Source organism: Myotis nattereri (genome assembly GCF_964212035.1).
Source record: "Myotis nattereri genome assembly, chromosome: 1".
Taxonomy (NCBI): domain Eukaryota; kingdom Metazoa; phylum Chordata; class Mammalia; order Chiroptera; family Vespertilionidae; genus Myotis; species Myotis nattereri.
This window is the reverse complement of record NC_138075.1, coordinates 49,460,000-49,487,606: the sequence shown is the minus strand read 5'-3', so window position 1 is coordinate 49,487,606 and position 27,607 is coordinate 49,460,000. Positions and strand designations below refer to the sequence as shown.

At 36.6% G+C, this 27,607-nt stretch overlaps 1 protein-coding gene across 4 annotated transcripts in view; it reads right to left on the bottom strand.

Moving 5' to 3' along the window:
* Positions 1-27,607, bottom strand: part of VPS13C (vacuolar protein sorting 13 homolog C) — a 192,245-nt gene that overhangs the window by 149,805 nt on the left and 14,833 nt on the right. For 2 of the 4 annotated variants that reach the window (XM_081094699.1, XM_081094700.1), the window contains exons 2-8: positions 23,361-23,404; positions 19,397-19,439; positions 17,686-17,781; positions 15,703-15,804; positions 9,892-9,954; positions 2,825-2,890; positions 2,438-2,547 (exon numbers count right to left, since the gene is read on the bottom strand). In XM_081094699.1, coding sequence (XP_080950825.1) covers positions 2,438-2,547; positions 2,825-2,890; positions 9,892-9,954; positions 15,703-15,804; positions 17,686-17,781; positions 19,397-19,439; positions 23,361-23,404 — 524 coding nt within the window. The remainder of the gene's footprint in view (positions 1-2,437; positions 2,548-2,824; positions 2,891-9,891; positions 9,955-15,702; positions 15,805-17,685; positions 17,782-19,396; positions 19,440-23,360; positions 23,405-27,607) is intronic. The other 2 variants (XM_081094698.1, XM_081094701.1) reach the window with 1 other exon arrangement.

The window sequence follows — 27,607 nt, the reverse complement described above, 5'->3', positions numbered from 1 at the left end:
CAATAAAGATTCCTTTGCATTTTTAAATTTCTTTCCTTTTAGATTCTTTTAGTATATTTTGTCACTTACATCAATTTAAACATAAACAATGTTATTTATCCCACTCCTGTGCATCTCTGTATTCTTTTCATTAAGGAGAAATAATGTACTTTTCTAATTGCACTTGCTCAATAAAAAAGCTTAATTTAAGTTCAAACTGAGGTTCTCATTCATCAATATGCCATTAGTTTTAAGAATAATTCTCTCACTTCCATGATATGTTGATTGGATTTTAATTTCCTTAGTTTGTTTTAAAGGGCACTGATAAGTGGTTAGGTTTTCTAAACATTTATTTGGTAACAAAATTCAGTTTAATTATTACATAAAAGCAAAAGACAAAGTCAGTATAAGTTAGAGATGGTATAATATTAAAACATTAAAAAACTTAAAAAATTTAGAAAGAAAACTACAAGTGTTTCTTACATTAAGTTACATAAGAAAACATATAAGAAAGGGAAATAAATAAATACATATATACATATGTACACACACACACACACACATATATATATATATATACACCAATATTGCTTCAATTCAATCCAAACTTAAAGCAAATTAAAACAAAAAGAAGGATGCAAACTCAATTTTAGAAGAGACAGAATAACATTTCCAATTTCTAAGGTAAATGAAACAAAATTCAAGGTTTCTTACATACGTTTCAAACTTTAAAACAAAGCAATATTTGTTACATTTATAACTAAAATTAATAAAATCAATTAATCAGTTAATAAAATCAATAAAACAGTTCTTAATCAAATAATTTTAAATTTCTGGCCATAACTGAAGTCTAGTTTTTAAATATATATTGTTGCACATGCACATGATAGTTGTGGGTGCTCCATCCAGCTTGATGGGACGTGAAGAGAATGAGACTAGCAGTCAAGTGACCCGGGCTTTAGTGCCCTCTCTGTCAACTACCATTATAATTGCTATCTCATCATCTCTTGGACTAATTTTTTGTCAGTATAAAAAGAAAATTAGTTCCTGAAAGTTATAGTAGTATAAGTCTTAAGTCATTAAACAAAACTCAAAATAAATATAGAAGACAATCTGAAAATTTCTTATACTAGCTTTAGAAAGGGGCATATTGTGGTTTTATGATATACTAGAGGCCCGGTGCATGAAATATGTGCCCGGGGGGTGGGAGCAGGGGTCCCCCAGCCTGGCCTGCACCCTCTCAGAATCCAGGAGCTCTCAGGGGATATCCAACTGCCGGTTTAGGCCCGATCCCACTGCGGGATCGGGCCTAAACTGGCAGTTGGACATACCACTAGCAATCCGGACCACTGGCTCCTAACCACTCGCCTGCCTGCCTGCCTGATCATCCCTAACCACTCTGCCTGCCTGCTTCATCACCCCTAACCACTCGCCTGCCTGCCTGATCGCCCGCAATCCCTCTGCCTGCCTGATCAACCCTAACTGCCTCTGCCTGCCTGCCTAATCGCCCCTAACTGCTCACCTGCCTGCCTGACCGCCCCAACCACTCTGTCTGCCTGCCTAATGCCCCCTAACTGCCTCTGCCTGCCTGCCTGATCGCCCCTAACCACTCTGCCTGCCTGCCTAATCGCACCTAACTGCTCGCCTGCCTGCCTGATTGCCCCTAATCGCCTCTGCCTCAGCTCCCACTGCTGCAGCTTTGTCCGGAAGGACATCTGGAATTATATCTGGAAGGTCATTTGGCTGTCTGGTCTAATTAGCATATGACACTTTTATTATTATAGATTTACACTCATAAACAAAAAAGCCCAACACAGAAAAGGAGAAATGGCAGTGTACTCATTAGAAAAAAAAACAACAATCTTGGATTTAAAACTGGGTACAGATAATCCACATATACACATATCAATCCTATAAAATAAAAGCCTAATATGCTAAGTATCCAGCCGTCCAGTCATCCGTTCAACCAATCAAAGCGTTAAGATGCTAAAGATATACTAAGTATGCTCAACCGCTCGCTATAACATGCACTGACCACCAGGGGGAAGATAGTCAACCAGTAGACCAGTCACTATGACATGCATTGACCACCAGGGAGCAAACGCTCAACACAGGAGCTGCCCCCTGGTGGTCAGTGCACTTCCACAGGGGAGCACCACTCAGCCAGAAGCTGGGCTCACGGCTGGCAAGCACAATGGCAGTGGTGGGAGCCTCTCCCACCTCTGCAGCAGTGCCAAGGATGTCTGACTGATGGCTTAGGCCCGCTCCCCATGTGGGCCTAAGCTGTCAGTCAGACATTCCCCAAGGGGTCCCGAACTGCAAGAGGGGCCAGGCCAGGCTGAGGGACACCCCCTCTCCCCTCGCACGAGTACACAAATTTCATGCACCGGGCCTCTAGTATTAATATAAAATACACATTAAATTACTAACCTAAACTAAGGAACTGAAAATTACTTACATCATCTTCATATTTAATATGAATGTCTGTGATTTTTACTTGTACATTTTTAATTACTTGAGTTGCCAATTTTTCCAAAAATGTATCCTTTTTGGCTTCTTTTGGTTTATCTATAAAAAAGAGGAAAATACAAGCTCAAAAGTTGAAATTCTCACAAACCTCATAATCAATGACCAAAGGATAGCTAAAGCACTACTCAAGGGAAATTATAGGCTTTTCTAGTGTCCTTGTTTTATTTTAGATTTATTTTAGATTTTAATATGCATTTCCAACTTAAAATTTATTTTTGAAGTTACATTATAAACTAACATTAATTTTACCTTTGACGACAGAAATTAAGTGGCAATGTGTATAAGTAACACACGGCATAAAAACACTTTTACCTACCTTTTGAGCGATCAAGACCTTTAAAAGGTTTCTTAAAATGTTTTTTGTGCTTTTTACGCTTACGTCCTTCTCAGTGGAAGCATTTTAGTGAGAAAAGGATAAAATTCAAGTTAGCAGACAAGAGGACAGAAGAGAAAACAAGAGCATTCTTCCTGACAACAAATTTTGGTACAATTCACCTTATTTGATTCTAAGCTGTCCTGTTATCACAGTATAAACAGAAATTCACAAACCTTCCTTAGTCTAGGAATAACCTTCTTTAATCAAGAAATAACTTGACAGGTACAATTATTCAAAAATTAAGTAAAATATCCATACACAATGCCCTTTATAATATTTATAACTTTTCACAACACAAAGTTTAAATTTAATGTTACTAAAATATTGGAAATGTAATAATGACAGATAATGTTTTTGTAAACACGTGGTAGGGACAAAGGAACACAAATGTAATGAATGGGTAGGTTACCGACAATGACTTCCTCTGGATGATATACCTCACTGAAAAATGCTTTAATGACTTAAGGATATAAATACAAAAAAGACATAAAATGTACATTGAACTGTACATTGAAATTGGGTTAATAATTTCTTTAAAACCTAACCCTCTTTTATTTGGCACCGCCTCACTTTATTTCATTACCCAACACCTATCTTATCCAAATTACAAACCTTCACATTCAACTAGACATCAACTCTAGTCTGTACTCTTAAGGCAGTCTCTATATACAGTCTCCCCTGCCTCTAGTTCCCACTTCACTCCTAGTAAACATCCTTCTATACTACTACCCGACTGTTACTTCTAAAACACTATTCACAGCTTGCTAATCCCCTGCTCAACTTTTTTTAAAGGCTCTCTGCAGCCTACCAATAAAATAAAAAGTGTTTGCATGACACAAAGGTCCCGTCATGACCTGACACTAACTCCCTGTCCTGTTCTATCTCCTACCACTCCTCCTTACACTGGTACTTCAGAAATATTATTTATACTTTCCAAGAAAAACTTTCTAATGCCTAATGCATCTACATGTGTCATTCCCATGCCCTTCCTGAACTTCTTCACGAGGAAAACTCCAGGAGGCTTCCAAATCTCAGGTCCAGCACTGCTGCCTATCTGAAGCCTCCTGTAGCTTTTCCAAGCAGCTCCAGGCCATCTACCCCAGCACCAGACTTCCAAAGTAGTGATTACATTGTACTTGAAGTGTTTGCACAACTGTCTTGCCTTCAGGCTTCATTATGACAGGAATTATCCTTATATCTGGGCACAGAGCATATAACTGTTCAAAAGAATAAAAAATATACATCTGAACATAATATATAAGGCCCCTTAATGTCATATATATTTGAAAAAATATACATGTAATTTTAAATTTGTTCTTCCTCGATATTTTAAAGCAAACTGTCCTTCCATTACAAACACTAAGAACCAAACCCTGTATTACAAGAATAAAACCCTGACTTTCAAGAAGAAAAGACTTAACAAATACATAACAGAATGTGGACTTTGCTATTACCAGTATTGCTTGTCATAGTGATGGTCCCTAAATATTTTTCATTCATAAATAAAATATTTAGAGAAAGACTGAGTTCTTCACAAAATATCATTTGAAAAGAAACAAAAAGGAAAGCCAGAGTATGCTTGAAAATGGCCAGAAGAGCTCTCAGAGAGAGAGAAGGTCAGCTGACTGGGTTCAGACTCTCCCATAATCTGTTCTTCTCACCTGAGCTCCCTGTTTTATTCCTGATTTCACATTTGTTCTAGCATCATGTTGTACCGCTGATCTCAGTGTTAAAAGCACCATGTTTAAACTTCTCCAAATAACTTCAAAATCTGAGTGCTACACAGTTCTTTAGAAAAAGTTTCTATTTTAATCTGATGAATAATAAATTTATGATTCTCAATCACTCTTTAAAGTAGGTCTCAAATATTTTAATCTCACATAAAATTTGAGAACCTTAAAGATCTTTTTATTGGTGTGGATTACAACAATTGATATTTCCATACTGGAAATCAAAACTGAGAATTTTTTTAAATATTAATTCATTTTTAAAAACCATTATCTGATAACATGGTTAACATATATTTATGAAAACTAACTATATTTGCCAAACGAAAAGTTGTAGTGAGGCAAATGAAATGATTTTACATTCTTACAAATCTCTTTAATGTCTGGCTTAGAAGACAGCTTGATTTGCATATATGTTTCTGCCTTAGATCTGGTGAAATATCTTGGTTAGATTGAATTACATGAAGGAAATCTGAACTACAGATATGTAATAGTAAAAGGAATAAACATCTTTTCATGGCCTTTTCATGAAATTATAAATACTGCACCAAAACTCAACAAGTGGTAGTTACTTAAAGATTAGTTTCATCTTAAAATCTGAAACTCTATCAAATTTTTCACCCAAATTAAAATCAATTGGTCTAATTTTCAATTTTAATGGATTTTTACACGTCTGATTTTTATCATGCACTGGTAATATGGAAATATTACTTCACTGAACTATGCAAATCTTCCAAATGATGAGTCATTTCATTATTTAGTATCAAAAATCACTAAACTGGGTATAGACAGAACATACCTCAACATAATAATGGTCATAAATAACAAGCTGACAGCTAACATCATACTCGTTGGTGAAAAGCTAAACGCTTTCCCCTTAAGACCAGGGACATTACAAAGATGCCCACTTTCAGCACTCTTACTCAACATAGTATTTATTGGAAGTCCTAGCCAGAGCAATTAGGCATGACAAAGAAGTAAAAGGCATCCATATTAAAAAGAAAGAATCTATAGAACAAAATAAACTAACAAAATATAAACAGACTCATAGAGAACAGACTAACAGCTGTCAGAGGGGAGGGAGGTTGCAGGGCTGGATGAAAAAGGTGAAGGGATTAAGCAAAAATAAAACAAAACTCACTGACACAGACAACAGCATGGTGATTAGCAGAGGGGAAGGTGAATGGGGGGAGATGGGAGAGGGCACAGCAGGGATAAATTTTGATGGAAGGAGACTTGACTTGGGGTAGTGAACATACAATACTATATACAGTTGATGTATTATAGAACTGTACATCTAAAACGTATATAATTTTATTAACCAATGTCACCCCAATAAAATAAAATAACATAAAATAATTTTTTTAAAAAAAGAAAAACTCATTAATGGCCGATGACATGCTTTCATAATATAGAAAACACTTAAAGACTCCACCAAAAGAAATGTTAAAACTAACAAACAAATTCAGTAAAGCTGCAGGATACAAAATCAGTATGTTAAAATATGTTGTGTTTGTACACAATAACAATGAATTATTAAAAAGGTAAATGAAGAAAACAATCTCATTTATAATTGCATCAAAAATAATATAATATCTAGGAATAAATTTAACCAAGGAGGTAAAAGACCTGTGCACTAAAAAATATAAGACACTGGTGAAAGAAAATGAATAAGATACAAATAATGAAAAGATATGGAATTGGAAAACTTAATATTATAAAACTGTTCATATTACCCAAAGCAAGCTACAGATTTCATGCAATCTCCATCAAAATTCCAAAAGCATTTTTCACAAAAATAGAAAAAATACTAAAATTTTTATGAAAACAGAAAAGAGAAAGAAAAACAAAGCTGGAGGCATCATACACCCTGATTTTAAACTGTATTACAAAGCTATAATAATTTTTAAAAATATGGTATTAGCATAAAAACAGACACATAGATCAATGAAACAGAATAGAGAGCCCAGAAGTAAACCCACAAGTATACAGTCAATTAATTTATGACAACAAAGGCAAGAATATACAATGGGAGGAAAACAGTCTCTTCAATAAATTTTGCTGAGAAAACTGAACAGCCACATGCAAAAAAAAGGAAACTAGACCCCTATCTTAAACCATATGCAAAAATTATCTCAAAATGGATTAATGACTGAAATGTAAGACAGAAACCATAAAACTCATAAAAGAAAAATATTTTTTTTATCTGATTCCAAAGATAATGGCAATAAAAGCAAAAATAAACAAATGGAACATCAAATTTAAAAACTTCTACAGAGCAAAGGAAACCATCAATGAAATAAGAAGGCACCCACTAAATGGGAGAAGGTATTTGCAAATTATAATCTGGTAAGGGGTTAATACCCAAAATATATTAAAAAACTCATACAGCTCAATAACAGAAAAACAAACAAACAATCCAATTAAAAATGGGTAGCAAATCTAAATAGGCATTTTTCCAAAGAAGGCACAGAGGGCCAACATATGCAAAAATGTTCAAATCATTCATCAACAGGAAAATGTGAAATAAATCCACAATGAGGTATCATCTCACACCTGTCAGAATGGCTATTATCAAAAGGATAAGAAATAACCAGTGTTAGTAAAGGTATAGTAAAAAGAAAGCCTCCTGTACAGCTGGTGGGCATGTAAATTGGTGCAGCCACTGTTGAAAACAGTATTAAGGTTCCTTGAAAAAGTAAAAACAGAACTACCATAAGACCCAGCAATTCCTCTTCTGGATATTTTTCTGAAAAAAATCAACAACACTAATTTGAGCGATATGTGCACCCCTATGTTCATTGTAGCATTGTAGCCAAGATATGGAAAGAACCTAACTGTCCACGATGAATGGATAGAAAATGTCCTGGATGTGCTGGATGAATAGACAGAAAATGTCCTGGATGTACTGGATGAGTGAATGGAAAAGATGTGGTATATATACACAATGGGATACTAACCAGCCAAGAAAAAGAATGAAATCTTGCCATTTGCAACATGAATGGATCTTGAGGGTATTTTGCTAAGTGAAAAAATTCAGACAGAGGAAGACAAATACAATCAAACCTCGGTTCTCCAACGTTTCCCATCTCGAACAATTCAGTTTTCCACCAAGTTGCTCACAGAAAAAATGTCTTGGCTGTTGACCAAAACTTGTGTTTTCGGCCTGAAGACCCTTTCATGCTTATAACTCAGCATGACAAAAAGCACCTCTCAGGCAACAAAGGAGAGAATGCTTTTGCTGCTGGGAAATCAATGATTAGCAGAATTTTAACCCTTTATACGCCATAAGCGGCTATAGACGCTAGGGGTGGACCTTCCCCACACGCCATGCATGTCTAAAGCCGCAAACCTCGCATATCAACTCTGGTCACCCAATTTTAAAAATATATTTTATTGATTTTTTTACAGAGAGGAAGGAAGAGAGATATAAAGTTAGAAACATCGATAAGAGCGAAACATCGATCAGCTGCCTCCTGCACACCCCCCACTGGGGATGTGCCCGCAACCAAGGTATATGCCCTTGACCGGAATCGAACCTGGGACCCTTCAGTCCGCAGGCCGACGCACTATCCACTGAGCCAAACCGGTTATGGCATGGTCACCCAATTTTAAAATCAAACTTGTTAGTGACATCTCTGGGTTTGTAAAGAAAATTATGGTAACTTAAATTCGTAAATATTCCAGTGCATATGGAAGAAATTCCAATTTCATACCATTTTGGACACATGACAGCTAACTGCTTAAAGCAGCGGTTCTCAACCTGTGGGTCGCGACCCCTTTGGCGGTGGAACAAGACCCTTTCACAGGGGTTGCCTAAGACCATCCTGTATATCAGATATTTACATTACAATTCATAACAGTAGCAACATTACAGTTATGAAATAGCAACGAAAATAATTTTATGGTTGGGGGTCACAACATGAGGAACTGTATTTAAAGGGCCAGAAGGTTGAAAACCACTGGCTTAAGGCATAAAGAGACCATCAAGGTGCTAATGTTGCTAAGGGTATTAAAGTGCTCACAAACCTACAATCACAGGCAACTGAATAGGTAGAAAAACTGTTGTTGATTGGATAAATGAAAAGAAGTTAGCAAATGATAGCATTTCTGAGGCAGTGACATATAAAAAATTCCTTTAAAGCTAGTAGAGGGTGGTTTGTTAAATTTAAGAAAAGAAGTGTTTATTTATAAATTAAACAGTACATTAGACATGTACTGTATATAAGAAAGGTTAAAACAGGGAATCATTTGGGGGTCTGGAATGAATTCAATTTACATTATTTCTTTTTAAAAATGTATTTTTATTGATTTCAGAGAGGAAGGGAAAGGAAGAGAGAGAAAAACATCAATGAAGAGAGAGAATCATTGATCGCTTGGTTGCCCCCTACATGCCCCCAACTGGGGATCAAGACCACAACCCCGGTATGTGCCCTGACCAGGAATCGAACCGTAACCTCCTGGTTCGTAGGTTGATGCTCAACCACTGAGCCAGAACCAGCCAGACTCAATTTACATTATTTCTAATGGGAAAAAATGATTCAGTTTTTGAACAAATAGCTTCTCAAACAGCCTTCCAGATGAATTAAGTTCAAGAAACAAGGTTCCACTGTACAATATTTCTCTTATATGTAGACTCTTATAAAAAAATAATAATAAAAGAACAAAAAACTCATAGATACAGAGAACATACTGATGGTTGCCATATGGAAGGGGAGTTGGGATGAAATGGGTGAAGGGGGTCAAGAGGTATAAACTTCCAGGCATGAAATAAATAAGTCAAGAGGATGTAATGCACAGCATGGTGACTATAGCAAATTTTAAAGTTGCTAAGAAAGTAAATATTAATAGTTCTCTTCAGAAGAAAAATAAAATTTTTGTAACTTCATATGGTAATGGATGGTGACTGGACTTACTGCAGCGATAACTATGCAGTGGATATAAATGTTGAATCATTATGTTGTACACCTGAAACTAATAGAATGCTGTGTTTCAATTATACTTTAATTTTTTAAAAGTTTGGAAAAAATTTTAAATGTTATCTATAGATCAAATTTCAAGCTTCACAGAGCAGTGGACTGTGTTTGTTTTACCCCATGAACATTCAGCATGACTGTGGAAGGTAGGGGAAAAGAAATGATGGTAAAACGGAAAAACATGAATTACATTTCCATATTTTCTAAAAGATGGCACGTCATTAAATGGGCTCCATTAAAAGCACATGCATGGATAAAAATATAATTTTTATGTAGCTGAATATAATTAACCATGCATACCCACCAGGCTTGATGTCCTTGTAAACAAAGTTTTCCAAGCCATATATGAACTCCCCTGAATGTGCGCCTGCATCCGCATGGCAGCAATAACCAAAATGCAAAGCATTTAAAGACACCTTTAATTTCACATGTAAAACATCTAAACTTAATTCAAAGAATTAGAAATCATGTAACAGAACAAGTAAAATTCAGTAAAACTATACTTTTTTATAAAAACTGGTATTTCTAAGGTAACATTCAATGACACCATTTTAATTCTTTGAACATACAAACTATTTTCATAATATTAAAACAAAAATTCTTAATAATTAAAATTATAACAATGATTTCAAATTAAGCAAGGTAGACAAATATGAATTATGGCTAATGTCTCATTAAATTACTTGACAAATTTTCAAACAGAGCAAGTCTGTTATTTTGGTTCCCTTTTGACTACCACTTTGGCTATTTTCAGAATAAAATACTTTCATATTTATACAAGTTTAGTCAGCTGTAATTAACTCACTTTACTGTCTGGATCCTTCCTATGAATATAACTAGAATGTACCATCCCCCATTTTCCACCCCCAATCCAGCCTAGACACAGCAAGTTTAACCCTCCTAAAATAGCTCTGATCAGTCAAGTCACTCCCTGAATTTTTAAAGAAAGAAAAATGGGCAAGTTACTGACTCTCCCACTGGCTAGATGAATATCCATACTCACAGTTAAACTTATAGGAGCTAGAGCCAGACTGGATTCAAATTCTAGCTCTATCATTTTCTAGCTGTGTGACATGGAACAAGTTATTTAACTTTCAGCTTTTTCAAATATTAAATGGGAATAATAACAGCTTTTAAATCATAGAGTTATGACTGTTAAATGAGTCAATTCCTGTAAAGTGTTTTGAAGAGTGACTGACAAACAGCAAATGCTCAATAAATGTTAGCTGCTATCATAGTCATTATCATTATCATAGCAGTCAAATATCTTAAAATTTACCTAACCATAGCTTTCTAACTTACCAATAACTACACTCTATCAAACTCTCAAATTCTTAGCTGTTCACATACATGCTCTATACTTTTCCACCATCACTGTCCCCTCTACCTAGAATGCCCTCTCTCCTTTCTCATCCTTTAGACCCAGCTGAAAAATGTGCCTTCAATGTCTGTCTGATCCAGTGGTTCTCAACCTGTGGGTCGCGACCTCTTTGGCAGTCAAACGACCCTTTCACAGGGGTCGCCTAAGACCATCCTGCATATCAGATATTTACATTACGATTCATAACAGTAGCAACATTACAGTTATGAAGTAGCAACGAAAATAATTTTATGGTTGGGTCACAACATGAGGAACTGTATTTAAAGGGCCAGAAGGTTGAGAACCACTGGTCTGATCTCTTTGACTAAGTATATGTCCATTCTGAACTCCCTTAACACTCTATCTGTATTTCTTTGATGGGACCTAACACTTTCTCATATTGATTATTATGCATGTCTTATTTTCCCAGCTATAGTGTAAGGTTGTGGACAGTAGGATCCAGGGATTTTCCAACAATGTGTCGAGCAGACTAGCATCAGACTTCTCAAAAGTACCTGTAAGCTAAAAGGTATTGCTTTCTAAATTCTAATTTTAAACCTAGGATTCTATCTCCTGCCAAATCAAACAAGTGTGGAAGTAAAATACAAAGACTCTCAGACTTGAAAGAATTTTAAAAACTAAATCCAGTGCATCCTTTCTTAAAAGTTATTAGATATGATTCAACAATGAACAAAGTAACAGAAGCCCAAAAAGCAAGAGACCCAGGAAATATTAATTAAATACAGATGAGGGATGAAGACCAGTCCCCAGATGACAACTGTGTAGCAGGACTAAAAAAACTCCCAGTTCAACTGAAGATCTCCATGAGAAAGAGGGGAGAAGGGGAGGGAACCAATAGATGGGTATGGGCAAGTGGAAATAATGACAGTCATAGAACAGATTTCAAATACCCTGTGAAAAAAATCAAACACAAGTTTACATAAAAGACCAATAAGCAAATAAAAAAATTACAAATTCAAGGGGAAAACCAGTTGCATAAGAAAGAAAATATAATCAGAGTATATCATTTGACCTATGCAGTGACAATACTGTCATAGTAATGTAAATTTTTACTAGTAATTGGCCAAAAATTGTGAAATAACCATATTTTGAAAAAAATGGAGGGGAATTTAGGGTAAAAGGAGATGGTAAGCTCCTTGACTACCAAAATAGGAAATCCTAGGTACTGCCTTACATTAAAAACATAGATAGTGGCAGAAGGTTAACATTCCTAAAATGATGGTTCCCTCTAAAGAGTGAGTCTAAAGGATAGAGAAGGGTGAAACTGGGGACTAAGATTTTTCATCAGAAGTCTTTTTGGCAAAACTATCTGATTATAAAGTGTGTTTTATATTACTTTGATAAACTTAACATTTTAAATATAGAATCCACAGCATTTGAGAATTCTTTGACCTCGCTAGAAATTTAATCTTTTCTTTTACTTTATAATAGCCCTTCAGAGAAAATAAACTCTCTCCAATGAAATAAAAAGAAGAAAAATATCAAGGAGTTTATTTTTACAATTACACAAATTCTCTAGAAATAAACTCATAGTTATATTTCCATGTCCTTTCTCCCCACATGATAGTGGACTACGTTCTATTTTACCAAATAAAACAATTAAGTAAAAACACTTTTTTAGAGCAGATTAGCACGAGCACTTTGTTTTCATTTTTATCCACTGCTGCTTAGAACTGACTCATTTTCTCTTGTTATCTGAGTCTCTATAGATGTGTAATGGTGCTTTTGTGCTTTTAAAGTCTAAAGGTAATTGGGAAATAATAAGTCTGAAAAATAAACTATAGTATTTAAGTAATAACTATTAATTAATAATGGTGAAATGCAAAGCATCTGAAGGGCCAAGGTTGTCTTTTATCATCACATGAATAATAATATATAAAGATGTGACCCATATTCATATACATACTAGAAAAAAATATATACATGCAATCAAGATAATTAAATACATTTCTTGACACTGAAGGAAAAATAATCTCTAGCAATGTATTTCCCCAATTCTAAACTCATCTCTCTTATCTACTCAGAACATTTTTCTGACAAATCTAATATAATAATGATAAAACTGAGTTTCACTTTCTGAATTTCAGTTCTATCCCAACAAAACCTAAGTTTTATCATCCAAGAAGCTATAATGTAATAATTATATATTATATAAGCCTCATAGTTCTGTTTATACAAAGCTTAATACTAAAGATGTTTATCCCCTATAGTCATACCAAATCATCCTTAATAGCCTCTCTGCCAGACCCAAATATGTGTTTCCTAAGCACTAAAGACCCAGGAGTAAAAATCTCATAGACACTCAATACAAAATATTTGTTCAATTAAGCTGTCAACTGCTAAAATAAGAAAGACTATACCATATTTTTCTTACAGGTCTCTGGAAACACAAATACTTTTTAAGCAATCTCTTATTTCCATAAAAAAAAGAAGACTATGGTTTCTTTCTCAAAGGAGAAAATATAATTATAATAGAGGCCCAGTGCACAAAAATTTGTGCACTCAGGGGGTCCCTCAGCCCAGGCTGTGCCCTCTCGCAGTCTGGGACCCCTTGGGGGATGTCCACCTGCTGGCATAGGCCTGCTCCCTGGGGGACCGGGCCTAAGCTGGCAGTCAGACATCCCTCTGGAAGCCCGGGAGCCCTTGGGGGATGTCCACTTGTCAGCAGGGAGCAGACCTAAGCTGCAGTCAGACATCCTTAGCGCTGCTGAGGAGGTGGGAGAGGCTCCCACCTGTGCTGGCAGCCGTCAGCCTGGCTTGTGGCTGAGCAGAGCTCCCCTGTGGGAGTGCACTGACCACCAGGGGGCAGCTCCTGCATTGAGTGTCGGCCCCCTGGTGGTCAGTGTGTGTCATAGTGACCGGTCATTCCCAGTCGTTCTGCTATTAGGGTCAATTTGCATATTGCCCTTTTATTATGTAGGAGGAGGATAGAGGCCTGGTGCACAGATGGAGGCTAGCTGGTTTGCCCTGACGGGTGTCCCGGATCAGGGTGGGGGTCCCACTGGGGTGCCTGGCCAGCCTGGGTGAGGGGCTGAGGGCTGTTTTCAGGGTGGCCACGCCCCCTGGCGACCCAAGCCCAGCCTCTCCTTTTATTCTTTTTTTTTCCCAGGGCGGCCTGGAAGCAGGTATCTGGGATTTATCTATCTTCTATAATTGAAACTTTGTAGCCTTGAGCAGAGCCCAGGACCGGCCAGGGCAGGCGGGAAGCTTGGCTTCCTCCATCGCCGAGGGCAACCCAAGCCTCCTGCTCACTCCAGCTCCATGGCCACGGCCATCTTAGTTGTGTTAATTTGCATACTGCCTCCTGATTGGCTGGTGGCATGGCTTGTGGGTGTAGTGGAGTGATGGTAAATTTGCATCTTTCTTTTATTAGTGTAGATATTATAAATTATGTTATATCAATATATTTACGTATATGTCAATGTACATATGTACCCAGAAAATATATTTAATCTGAACTGTATCAAAAAAAAATTAAATTCTAATGCTATTCAAGTCTTTCTCCTCATTTTTTATAACACTATTTCCACATATACTAATTAACTAAAACTGAGTAAAAAATAATCACACTGCCCTAGCCGGCTTGGCTTAGTGGATAGAGCGTTGGCCTGCCGACTTAAGGGTCCCAGGTTTGATTCTGGCCAAGGGGACATGCCTGGGTTGCGGGTTCATTCCCCAGTAGTGGTTGTGCAGGAGGCAGCCAATCAATGATTCTCTCTTATCATTGATGTTTCTATCCCTCTCTCCTTCTCTCTTCCTCTCTGAAATCAATAAAGAAATATATTAAAAAAAAAAAAAAAGAATAATCACACTGAATCGTCATAATACAAAACCATTCCCACCTTGCTTTATATGGCACATAAATGTAATAGAAGTACAGAAAACTGTCATTAAAATACAGATTCTTAAGCTTAGCAGAAATACAAAATATGCTTACGTATAAAAAAGAAAGGGAAAACATTTTTAGGCTTTTTTATTTCTTCCATTAAGATTGCCTCTATATTTTAAGTATTTTAGTAATTTTGTGTAAAAGAATCAATAATTCTGTATAAAAGAAAACCCTTAAGGCAAAAAGAATTAGAATCACTGATTAAAAAATTTTTTTAATTTATTTTTATTTTTTATTGATTTCAGAGCGGAAGGGAGAGGGAGAGGGAGAGGGAGAGAGAGAGAGAGGGAGAGAGAGAGAGAGGGAGAGAGAGAGAGAGAAACATCAATGATGAGAGAGAATCATTGATCGGCTGCCTCCTGCACGCCCCACTCTAGGGATCGAGCCCTCAACCCAGGCATATGCCCTGACTGGTAATCAAACCATGACCTCCTGATTCACAGGTCAATGCTCAACCACTGATCCACACCAGTTGGGCATAAAAAAACAAATTTTAATGAGCAAGCTATTATAAAGATAGATTTCTTATGGATTCAGTTAGATGTCAGCAGCTTAAGCTAAGAAAAGAAATCTTATTATATCCAAATATTTCTGTTATTTCTAACTCAACAGTTGTCATACCTTTTAAGAGAAACCAAAGAGAAATGTCTTAGCAGTGAGATAAAACAATCACAGAAAAATGTGAGTCATTAAAATATTTATAATCAATATTTTGAGATGATTTTAAAAGAAGATTCTTTCTTTGACACTCCAATTTATGAAGGTTTATGAAAGCTTCCTATTTACAGTGCACTGAATATATCTAAGATATAGGTATATCTAAGTTTATCTTAAACTTAAAGTACCTTTCTCTGCTGCCTTTTGAAGGGCTTCTTCAATTCGGGATAGCTCTTTCTGTTTAATATCTTGCAAAGACTTTTCTTCTTTTTCAGCATCATATTTAATACCTAAAAATAGTTAATTCACAAATAAAGAAATGCAATTAATAAATAGGAAAAGTTCAGTCTCATGATTGTGTGTGTGTGATGTGTCATTTTTTTTAAGTAAAAGAACAGTTATAGACTTTAGATTAGTTTTACAAAAAGTTCAACGATAAGTGATTTGTATTTATTTACAAACTTATATCAAAAAGGAAAGGAGGGAAGAATGAAATTAAAAGGGAGGAAAAAAGATATGAAAAATGGTAAGTGCGGAAAAGGTGAATAGAAAAGTAAAAGAGAGAAGCAGGGGGAGGGCAGAAAATACATCAGAAAATGTCCAGTTATTATACCTGAGTGGTAAAATTTTAACTACAAAAAACATGCAATATCTAATATCAGCTGGTATTAGTACAAATTGATAAGAAGACTTATAGAAAGTAAAAATATGAATCAATATCAACAATCATGAGTATATATATCCTTTTTATCTAGTAATCTCATTTCTGATCATGTATCCTAACAAAAGAATTAAAAAAGGCACTGTAATAGCAAAAACAGCAGGCAGCCCACAATGAAATATCATACCGCCTTTCAAAACTGTCACCATCATCATGAAAACTTAAACATATCAAAGTATATAAAGTAAAAAAGCCAGATCCATGTTGTATATAATGTGATAAATGCTATATCAAATGAAGTATGTATGTGGTAAAGACTGGAAAGCAAAAAAGAAAAAAAAATTCGTTTGTTTTATGGTTGAGAAAATATAACAATTTTTCCCTAAAATATCCAGACTGTCCTTAACATTATATTGTTCTTATAACTAAAAAAACATTAGTAATGAAAGGTATTACTTAAATAAACACCACTGCTTTATAACATTCATTAAAATATTAAAATACTATAATTTATAATTTAAGAATTATATACAGTAGTTTTACATACATTTTTGAGAGAATATTCATTCAAAATCAGAAGCAACAAAATGGGGGAAAATTTTTTCCAATAATGAAATCTTTAGATCAGTGATGGCAAACCTATGGCACGCGTGTCAGAGGTGACACGCGAACTCATTTTTTTGGTTGATTTTTCTTTGTTAAATGGCATTTAAATATATAAAATAAATATCAAAAATATAAGTCTTTGTTTTACTATGGTTGCAAAGATCAAAAAATTTCTATATGTGACACGGCAACAGAGTTAATTTAGGGTTTTTCAAAATGCTGACACACCGAGCTCAAAAGGTTCGCCATCACTGCTATAGATTAACACATCAGTGCATTTTTAAAATCTCACTTCATTTCATTCTCCCATCATAAATCTGCCTAATGCATCTTAACTTAATAGAAAGCCTTAGCTGCAAAATAATTATTCATATAGATTAGAATCAATCTAACAAATGATTTAAATTATTCTTTCCAACAACTAGAGGCCCGGCGCACAGGATTCATGCACTGGTGGCGGGCGTGGCTTGCAGGATTGGCCCACTGTGGGACTGCCGCTCATCCCGGTCAGCAGAGCAGCTGTGGACCCGCCCTCTGAGCGGCTGCTCCTGCTGTGGGAGCACCGCTCATCCTGGTCAGCCAAGCGGCATGCATTGACCACCCGGGGGCAGCTCCTCTGTTGAGCATCTGCCCCCTGGTGGTCAGTGCATGTCATAGCAACTAGTCAACCAGTCATTCTGGTCGTCCCAGTTTGGTTGCTGGACTTTTACTATACAGGATACAAATGTGGTAATATATATATGTGGGTGTATATGTAAAATGTATGTAGTTATGTGCATATGTATGTATATGATTAGTTTATTTAAATTATCTTCTATTTTACTAAACATATAAAATAGTTAACCCAGGTCACATTCCATTTCACTGTGATATTACTGAATGATTACAGACTAAAATAGCATACTTGCTCCAGGAACAACAAGCAGGTATAATCCTTCCAGAGTCGCAACAACTGCTTCTCCATAAAGATTCTTCCAAGGAATCTTCAAAGTTAATTTATCTGAAGAAACATAATTTTAAATTTAAATTCTTATTTGGCTGCTCAAAAAGATAAACATTTCTCACTTTCCATTAAGAGGAAAAAGTATAACAAGACCATTCATGCATACAGTAAGTATATCATTCAGAAAAAAAAATGAAAAAATTTCAACATTGAAGTTTACAAAGATCTTTTCCATATTATATTACTTTTAGAAGGGACTATTCACATTATGCTTTATACTTTTCAAACTTTGGTAACTATTATTTTATTTAATATTCCAATTGTAAGAAGAATGAGACAGCTATTACTTCAGAAAAAAAAAAAGAAAGGAAGGAAGGAAGGAAACTCAGTGCCCGAGTTAATTGCCTAAGACCACCAAAGTCATCAGTGAGGATGCCAGAACCAGACATTTCTCATAGCACTGTTTTTTTCTGATATATTTTCTCAGGCAAGGGAAACAAAAGAAAAACAAAGAAATGGGACTACCTCAAACTAAAAAGTTTTTGCACAGCAAAGAAAACATCAACAAAACAAAAAGGGAACCCACGGTATGGGAGAACGTATTTGCCAATGATTCATCTGATAAGGGGTTAATTTTCAAAAGAACTAATACAACTCAATACTAGAGAAACAAACAATCCAATTTAAAAAATGGGCAAAGGACCTAAATAAACACTTCTCCAAAGACGACATATGGATGGTCAATGGACATGAAAAAATGCTCAAGGTCACTAATCATCACAGCGATATAAATTATAATTACAATGAGGTATCACCTCACACCTGTCAGCATAGCTACTATCAATAAATCAACAAACAAGTGCTGGTGAGGATGTGGAAAAAAGAGAACACTTGTGCACTGTTGATAGGAATGCAGACTGGTGCAGCCACCGTGGAAAGCAGTATGGTGTTACCAAAAAAAATTCAAACTCCCTTATCACCCAGCTATTCCACTTCTGGGAATTTATCCAAAGAAACCCGAAACACTAATTCAAAAAAATATATGAACCCCTATGTTCATTGCAGCTTTATTTACAATAGCCAAGATACGAAAGTAGCCAGTAGATGAGTGGATAAAAAAGCTGTGGTACATTTACACAATGAAATACTACTGGGCCATGAAAAAGAAAGAAATCTTACCCTTGTGTCAACATGAATAGACCTCGAGAGTATTATGCTAAGTGAAATAAGCCAGTCAGAGAAAGACAAGTATCATGTGATTTCACTCATATGTGGAATCTAATGAACAAAATAGACTAACAAGCAAAATAGAAATAGATCCATAGATAAAGTACAGGCTGACAGCTGTCAGGGTGAGGAGATTAGGGGTTAGGAGGCTGGGTGGGAGGGACAGAGCAAAAAAAGATGGATAAATACATAAAAATTGTTTTCAAAATATCCTTCCATTTTAGAGGGTAAATCTCTAGCCTACAGTCAAAATCTTCAAAGTATATATGTATTACCACATAATATATATTAGGTTAAGAACTACAAAAGCTCTCATCAACATAACCAAAAAAACTCTCACATTTTTATTCAAAATTTAAAAAAAAAGATGTTTTAGATTAAATAACACAGGAAAAATAAAACTAAAAGGACTAAAAATAAGTCAAATGAAGAGTGAAGTGCTTACCAATTTGGCCAGCCTTGACTTTAAAAGGAACATCCAATTCACTCTACAGAGAAGAAAAAAATTTAAAAGACATCTTAAATTATTAAAGCTCTCCAGAAAAATCACCTCTGTATCATTGCTTAAATACACAACCATCTCTAAGGAAAAACATGAAATAAATGTTCTATATTTAAATAACTCATAAAGGGTGTTTTATGGCTGAAACAAATAGTTTTTATTAACTTAAACTTTGACTTTGAAGAAAGAATTCATGAGAAAAAAAATTATAAATAGAAACAATAGAAAAAGAGTTCGTAGTTAAAGAAAGCAATTAAGTTATCTAATTGTTTTAATAAACCAAACCAAGCCAGATGAAAATTTCATAAACTCTTAAAATAATAGATGAACACTGTTTATCTGAAATACCAGAATAGGAAGAATTCTTTCACATAAATAAGTTGAAATAAATAACCAATTCTCTCTCAAATAAGATATTTAATAAATGAATAAATAAAACAACCTTAAAAGGAAAGGCAGCTTCCCAGGATAGTGTTTACCAAATTAGCGTTTACATTAGATTACTGACAATTACCAGTCAATAATAATAAACGTTCACTTTCTAGATTCCAAACCACTGGAAAGTACAAATAACTTTCTTATGCACAGAGTACTAAACAATAACTGATATTCACAATGATCACTTGAGTTCTTATAATTATTAAAAATTGAACCAATGACAGTAGCCTTTCTGTTAGATATACCTTAGTATATGCTACTACGGTGGAACCGCAGTTCTCAAACTTAATTCATTCCAGAAGGCTGTTTGAGAAGTAATTTATTCAAAAATTGAATCATTCTTTCCCATTAGAAATAATGTACATTGAATTAATTCATTCCAGATCCTCGAATGATTCCATTTTAACCTTTCTTAACTACATCTTTCTTAAATACATCTCTAATGTACTGTTTAATCTATAAACGAACACTTCTTTTCTTAAATTTAACAAATCATCCACTACTAGCCTTAAACAAATCACTTTCAGCACTAATTCTAGGGGTGTCTTTCAGGAGGTCAGTACACAGCATCTTCTCTTTCTGTCACTGGCTAACTGCTTTTTGTTTATCCCAATCAACAACAGTTTTCTACCGCTTCAATTGCCTGTAATCATGGTTTCTTTCATACCATTAGCAATGTTAGCACTTTTTTTTAATAGATTTTATTGATTTTTTACATAGAGGAAGGGAGAGGGATAGAGAGTTAGAAACATCGATCAGTTGCCTCCTGCACACCTCCTACTGGGTATGTGCCCACAACCAAGGTACATGGCCTTGACTGGGATCGAACCTGGGACCTTTCAGTCCGCAGGCCGATGCTCTATCCACTGAGCCAAACCGGCACTCTTGATGGCCTCTTTATGTTTTAAAATTGTGCTAATTGTCCATTTCACCAGCAACAAAAGCAAACACACACACACACACCATATATTCACAGCACAAATTCCTGAGATGTTAGCTTATGACTCAGATGCATTCTCTCCTTTGTTTGTGGCCTGAGAGATGCTTTTTGTCATGCTGATGTATCAGCATGAAAGGGCTGTCAGGTAGAAAACTGGAGCTTGTTCAACAACCTAGACATTTTTTCTGTGAACAACTTGGTCGAGAACCTAATTGTTCCAGATGGGAGACGTTCAAGAACTGAAGTTTAACTGTACTATCAAAATCTGGCGAATGAGCCCTAGCTGGTTTGGCTCAGTGGATAGAGCGTTGGCCTTCTCACTGAAGGGTCCCGGGGTTGGCCTTCTGACTGAAGGGTTCTGGTCAAGGGCACATGCCTGGGTTGCCAGCTCAATCCCCAGTAGGGGGTGTGCAGGAGGCAGCTGATCAATGATTCTCTCTCATTATTGATGTTTCTATCTCTCTCTCCCTCCAGCTCTGAAATCAATAAAAAAATATATATTTTTTAAATCTGGCAAATGAAATGCAGTACTTTAGTTAACAATTAACTAAAATAATCATTTACCCGATCTCTGATTGCTCAAGCATTCTAGGTGAACAGGAACTGAACAGAATACTAATAGCTTTCGATAAAAAGTCTTTTTTTTGACAAAAACCAAAATCCTTACTCATGATAAAGGAGCAGCTCTACCCTTGGGGGATAGGGAGAATAAATTTATATGAATTGATATTATAGAGGATACAAACTATAAACTAAACACTTCTAAAAGTGTGGCCTCATGCTCATAGTAATCTCCCTGAAATAATTTCTCACACAAAATAAGTGTAAAGGATCCATATTAAAGCAAAACCTCACCAATATGGTTTATTTGCAATTTAAATTAAGGGAGAATATAAATTACAAAATACTTTATTATATTTAATTACAACCAACATTCAAATTAAGCTAACAGAGTTCACATCAATTCTATGTATGTTAGATATATATCCTGTCACCACAACTCTATTTATACTTATTTCCTTCTAAAATAAAGAGAAAAATAAGCTTTAATGCAATCACTAGCAATAGAATCTTAATTTCTAAATTTTGGGATAAATTTTAAAAAGTTGGCCCAGTGATTAAGTGTCAACCTATGAACCAGGAAGTCACGGTCCGATTCCTCATCAGGGCATATGCCCGGGTTGTTAGCTCAATACCCTGTGGCAGTTGTGCAGGAGGCAGCGGATCAATGATTATCATCACTGATGTTTCCACCACTCTCTCCCTCTCCCTTCCTCTCTCTGAAGTCAATAAAAATATTTTTTTAAAGGTGTAGCACCCTATATAAAGGGAGGGAAAGAACATTTAAATGGTTTGAATGCCCACTACTTGCCAGGCTCACTTTCCATCTTACTCAAGCCACAAAGGCAGAGAGATATTATGTTGTTTTATAATACTAACTCCACTTAAAAGATGATTAAACTAATGCTCAAAAAAATTTAGAAACTTGCCAAAAGACACAGCTGGTAAAAGGCAGAGCCAGCACTCAAACCCAGATCTTCCGGACTACAAGGTCCATGCCCTTTCCACTATGTCAAACTTAACAAAATGTAATGTTACTCCTGTGACAGAGTTCTACTCCTAGGATCTTCAATATCCCAAATTTCCCTCGGACCAGTCATGGGAGCATTTAATGCATAATGCTCTCCCTAATAACGCATTTCATCGTGTAGAAATCCAACCAGAAGTCAGACAAAACTTTAAAACATTCAATAGATTAATTAGAAAGATGACCTATTAATTAAAGGATAAAATCATTCTTCAGTGATTTCATAAACTCAAATTAAGTCTAATATTTTAGCTAAAGCTTCACAGGGGGTAGAGGATTGAGAGAATGGGGAGAGTGTTGTTTTGTTTTCAGCTCAATAGTAAATGACACAAACTACTCTCGGGAAGCTAGAGTCTGAAAAAAATATATTTTACCTCTTTTTTTTATCTTAAAGAGAGAGAAACATCAATCAGTTGCCTCCTGCATGCGCCCCCGACCTGGGACCGAACTGCACCTGGGCATGTTTCCCTGACCAGAAATAGAATCCACCACCTTATGTTGTACAGGATGACGCTCCAACCACCAGAACCACACCAGCCAGGGCTATTTTATCCCTCAATATTACCATAATATTATATGGCTGAACTTGAAAATATTTCCAAAAATACAATTATTCATTAGATTAAATTGTTAAAAGCAAGGTCTTATTTACCTGAAAAATATGCAAAGATATTTCTGAAGACAAAGGCCTACTACAAAGCTATATAGTCAAATTAGGTCAATGAAAAATATTCTGTTGACAAGAGATACCATATTGATCATCAGGGGGAAAAGTTCTAAATCTTAATCTCAGATTTTCCTACCGCAAATAATTAAACAAGCAATCCTTCTTTGAGTGACTCAACCACTTTATCTGGCACCTGGTACCAGATACTTACTAACCAAGGGTTTCTAAGAGCTTACCAAATTAAATGAGTAATTAACATAATTAAAAAACTTACCAGAGCATTTTCTTTTATCTTTAGATTATCTAAAGCCACATTACCTTTAAAAAAAGAAGAAAAATATAGTTAATATACTAATAAGTAAAACCTGTCATAAAACCTGTCATATGGCAGTACTAACTACTACACTAAGTGCTAAGAAGACAATAGTGAGCAAAGCAAACTTTAAGAACTTAAAAAGCTATTGGCACAAAAGATTTGCTATATGTGCATAGGAATTATTGATTATAGCATACTTTAGATTAGTCCAATGCAAAAAAATTACAAAATACTTAAACTGCCTAACATTTAAATAGACAATCAGAAAGAATTTGGAAACTTTCAGCCTAAACAACAAAAGAAAGTATCCATCATTTTGAATAATTAATTCAAAATCTCAAAACAAGGACATAAAGAGATAACTACTAGAACAGATCAATTATTTATCCTCCAATTCAGGATTCTTTAATTATGTTGCCAATGAATATTTTCTATAGAAATATGGTTTTAGTATTTTAAAACTCCAAACATCCCACCTTTCCAATGATTTTTGTTTGCGGTTCTAACATACTTTAATTAATCTAATTTTTCTTAAATCTATTCGGTTACAAAAATTAAAGCCATAATGATACTGTAACATTACTCAAATTTTAAACACTGTACCTATATCTGTCAATACACAATACTTAAATATTCTTGCTTACATAGAAATGTAAGCAAAAGTATTCATTTCACTCAAATCTCTAAATGTTGATAAAACTAGTGTCAACATTAAATGCAATCATAAATTCTTCAGTTATACATTCTTAATCACTTATTATGCATTTATTTTGAACAAATACTATGCTTCCTATGTTCTCTATAAATATTTTTCAATCAAGTAATTTTTTCCTCATAGCATTTTGGAGTGAATTAAAAATATATTTAATTTTATTACTCCATTGTTAGAAATTTGCTTTTCCCCAGACCTCAGATTTACTCAAACATTTATTAAGCACCTACTCTGAGTTAGGTGCTAGAAAGAAAGAGGTTATTAGAACAACATCCCTTCTACTGAGGAGCTCACAGCCTAGCAAAGGAGATTAAATTTCTAAAATTTTGCAACTATTCTTTTGGCATTCCAACAGAAGAGTTTACAGGATGCAAAGCAGGAACCACCTCACACTGCCAAGGGAGATCCAAACCTTCACACGAAAGTTTAGGCTAGAAAACTGAAGAAATATTTTTACCAGGTGGATAGGAAAAGAGAGCAAACAGACATCCATGAGTAAGACATTTCAGAAACCACAAGTAAAGGTCTGGTTAGCTGTAGAGTGTGGGAAAAGAATAAGAGGTAGCCCAGCTGTGGTGGCTGAGTGGTTGAGCGTCAGCCTGTGAATCCAGGAGGACACGGTTAGATTCTCCAACAGGGCACATGCCTGGGTTGCAGGCTTGATCCCCATGGGGGGGTATGCAGGAGGCAGCCGATCGATGATTCTCTCTTATCATTGATGTTTCTCTCTCTCTCTCGCTCCCTCTCCCGTCCTCTCTGAAATCAATAAAAATATATATTAAAAAAAGAATAAGTGATAAAGTCAAAAAGGCTAGCACAGGATAGACCAAGAGTTTTTAGGATGAAAAGCTCAGGCTGGTCACAACAAAGAGATGAAGTATGTATAACTGAAATGATAAAATCAGAGCTATGTTTTAGAATCACTGCTTTAGTATCCTCAGAAATAACCATGAAACTGTCCAAATAATTTAGCTACAAGGATATTGTAATACTGGTTATAACAGCAGAAAGAATGGATGGATGGATAGGAAGGAGGGAAGAAGGGCCTAAAGAACTAAATGTCCAGGAAGAAGGCATATATTCTAATAATAAAAGTGTAATGTGCTAATTAGACCGGACAAAGCCAGGGCTGCGAGGGAAGCCTGGGTCCCGGGTGCCAGAGGGAAGCCGGTGCCAGCAGCTGGGGGAAGGAAGGCCTACTCTTGCACGAATTTGGTGCATCGGGCCTTTAGTAAATCTATAATATAGAAAAAAAATAAGGCAGACATGGATAAATGTTCACAAAATATTAAGTTTTTTAAAAAGGTTAAAGAATGCCCACATTAACCCAATTTAAAAATTATATATATACACACAGAAAACAAACAACTATAAGACTAGACACCATAATGATTACAGTGGTTATTTCCATATAATAAAGTCCACTTTCTGTGTATATGTATATTTAAGTCTTCCTAAAATAAATTATTGAAAATTGCAATAAAAGGAGAGAAGGAAGAAATGGGAAGAAAATACTACAGCATTATATAACAAGAGGAAAGGAAAAGAATACAGGTAGTCAGGTAGCTTCTACAATACACTGAAAAGAAATTAAAACCTGAAATAGGCAATAACTTCAGGGTTGAAGAGGTAGAGTAAAATGTTGTTTTGGAAGTAGAACTAAGATGTCATCACTGACCAAATGAAAGGATAATGAAGTAATCATGGAAAACCAACATGTGTTTGGGAACTGGGGAAGAGAATCCTTACGAATTATCTTATGTACTAAACGACATAGAATTAAAAAAATATTCTTCGACTTAATTCTTTCAGATGAATTAAAAAAAATTATAATTGCAAACTCAATTCAAATCAAAAGGGATCTGCACCAATGCTAGTACAAATATGAAAGCAATCCAAACTAGTTTAACATGATCTAAGGCCCATATGGAGAATTTCAAACTTGCTCATTAATTTTGACTGTTCTACCCAGTGATACTCAACTAGTGGGTCAAGTGTCACCAGAAGTGCTCAAAAGTAATCTGCATTACATATGAAGTGGGGTTTTTTTAACAATTCTTAAGGCACTAACATCTACACTAATAAAAGAGAAACATGGTAATTGGCATACGACCGCTACCCTTCCCATTGGCTAATCAGGGCAATATGCAAATTAACTGTCAGCCAAGATGGCGGCAGGCAGCCAGGCAGCTTGAAACTAACATGAGGCTTGCTTGCTTCAGTGACGGAGGACTCCAACATTCCCCGCTGCCCGCTGCAGGCCTCTGAGCCTGCAGTTTGAAACATTGTAACAAATACAGACGCCCAGAAACCAGCTTTCAGCCGGCTGGGATCTCAGAGCTGGAGTTGATACAGAGTTTCGAGAATCGAAACGAACCACATACTAAGAGCTGGAGCCTCAGAGCTAAAGCTGGCCCAGAATAAAAAAAAAAAAAGAAAAAGAAAAAAAGGAGCAGTTGGGAGCTTCAGTCCCAGCCTGAAAACAGTCCTCAGCCCCTCACCCAGACTGGCCAGGCACCCCAGTGGGAACCCCCACCCTGAAGGGTGTGTGACCAGCTGCAAACAGCCATTATCCCCTCATCCAGGCTGGCCAGGCACCCCAGTGGGGACCCCCACCCTGATCCAGGACACACTTTAGGGCAAACCAGCCAGCCCCCACCCATGCACCAGGCCAACCCCCTGATCGGCCCTGCTCTGTGGGTGATAGAGGGCGGCGCCCCAACCCCCTGATCTGCCCCGCTCTGTGTGTAACAGGGGGCGGTGTGCCAACTCCCCTATTGGCCCTACTCTGTGAGTGACAGGGGGGAGCTCCCCAACCCCCTGATGGGCCCTGCTCTGTGCATGACAGGGTACGGAGCCCCAACCCCCTGATTGGCCCTGCTCTGTGCGTGACGGGGTTGGCACCACAACCTCCCTATCGACCCTGCCTTGAGTGTGACAGGGGTCCGTGCCCCAACCCCCCAATTGGCCCTACCCTGAGCCCGACCAGGGGGTGCACCTAGGGATTGGGCCTGCCCTCTGCCACCCGGGAGCAGGCCTAAGCCAGCAGGTCGTTATCTTCTGAGGGTCCCAGACTGTGAGAGGGCACAGGTCGGGCTGAGGGACCCCCCCACCCCCCCGAGTGCACAAATTTTTGTGCACCGGGCCTCTAGTCTATATATATAAAGAGCCAGGGGCCATCACATCCGAAACCGAATGGACGACCAAACAGGCTGAGTGGGGCGACAAGGCCAGCAGGGGGGGTAGTGAGGGACGACCAAACAACTGAACAGCAGGCTGCGTGGGCGACCAGGCTGGTGGGGGGGGGGGGGGGGTTGGGGGGGGGGTAGTGAGGGGTGACCAGGCCAGCGGGAGGGGGGTGTGCAGTTAGGGGTGATCAGGTCGGCAGATAGAGGCAGTTATGGGCGATTAGGCAGGCAAGCAGATGAGCAGTTAGGAGCCAGCGGTCCTGGATTGTGAGAGGGATGTCTGACTGCTGGTTTAGGCCCGATCC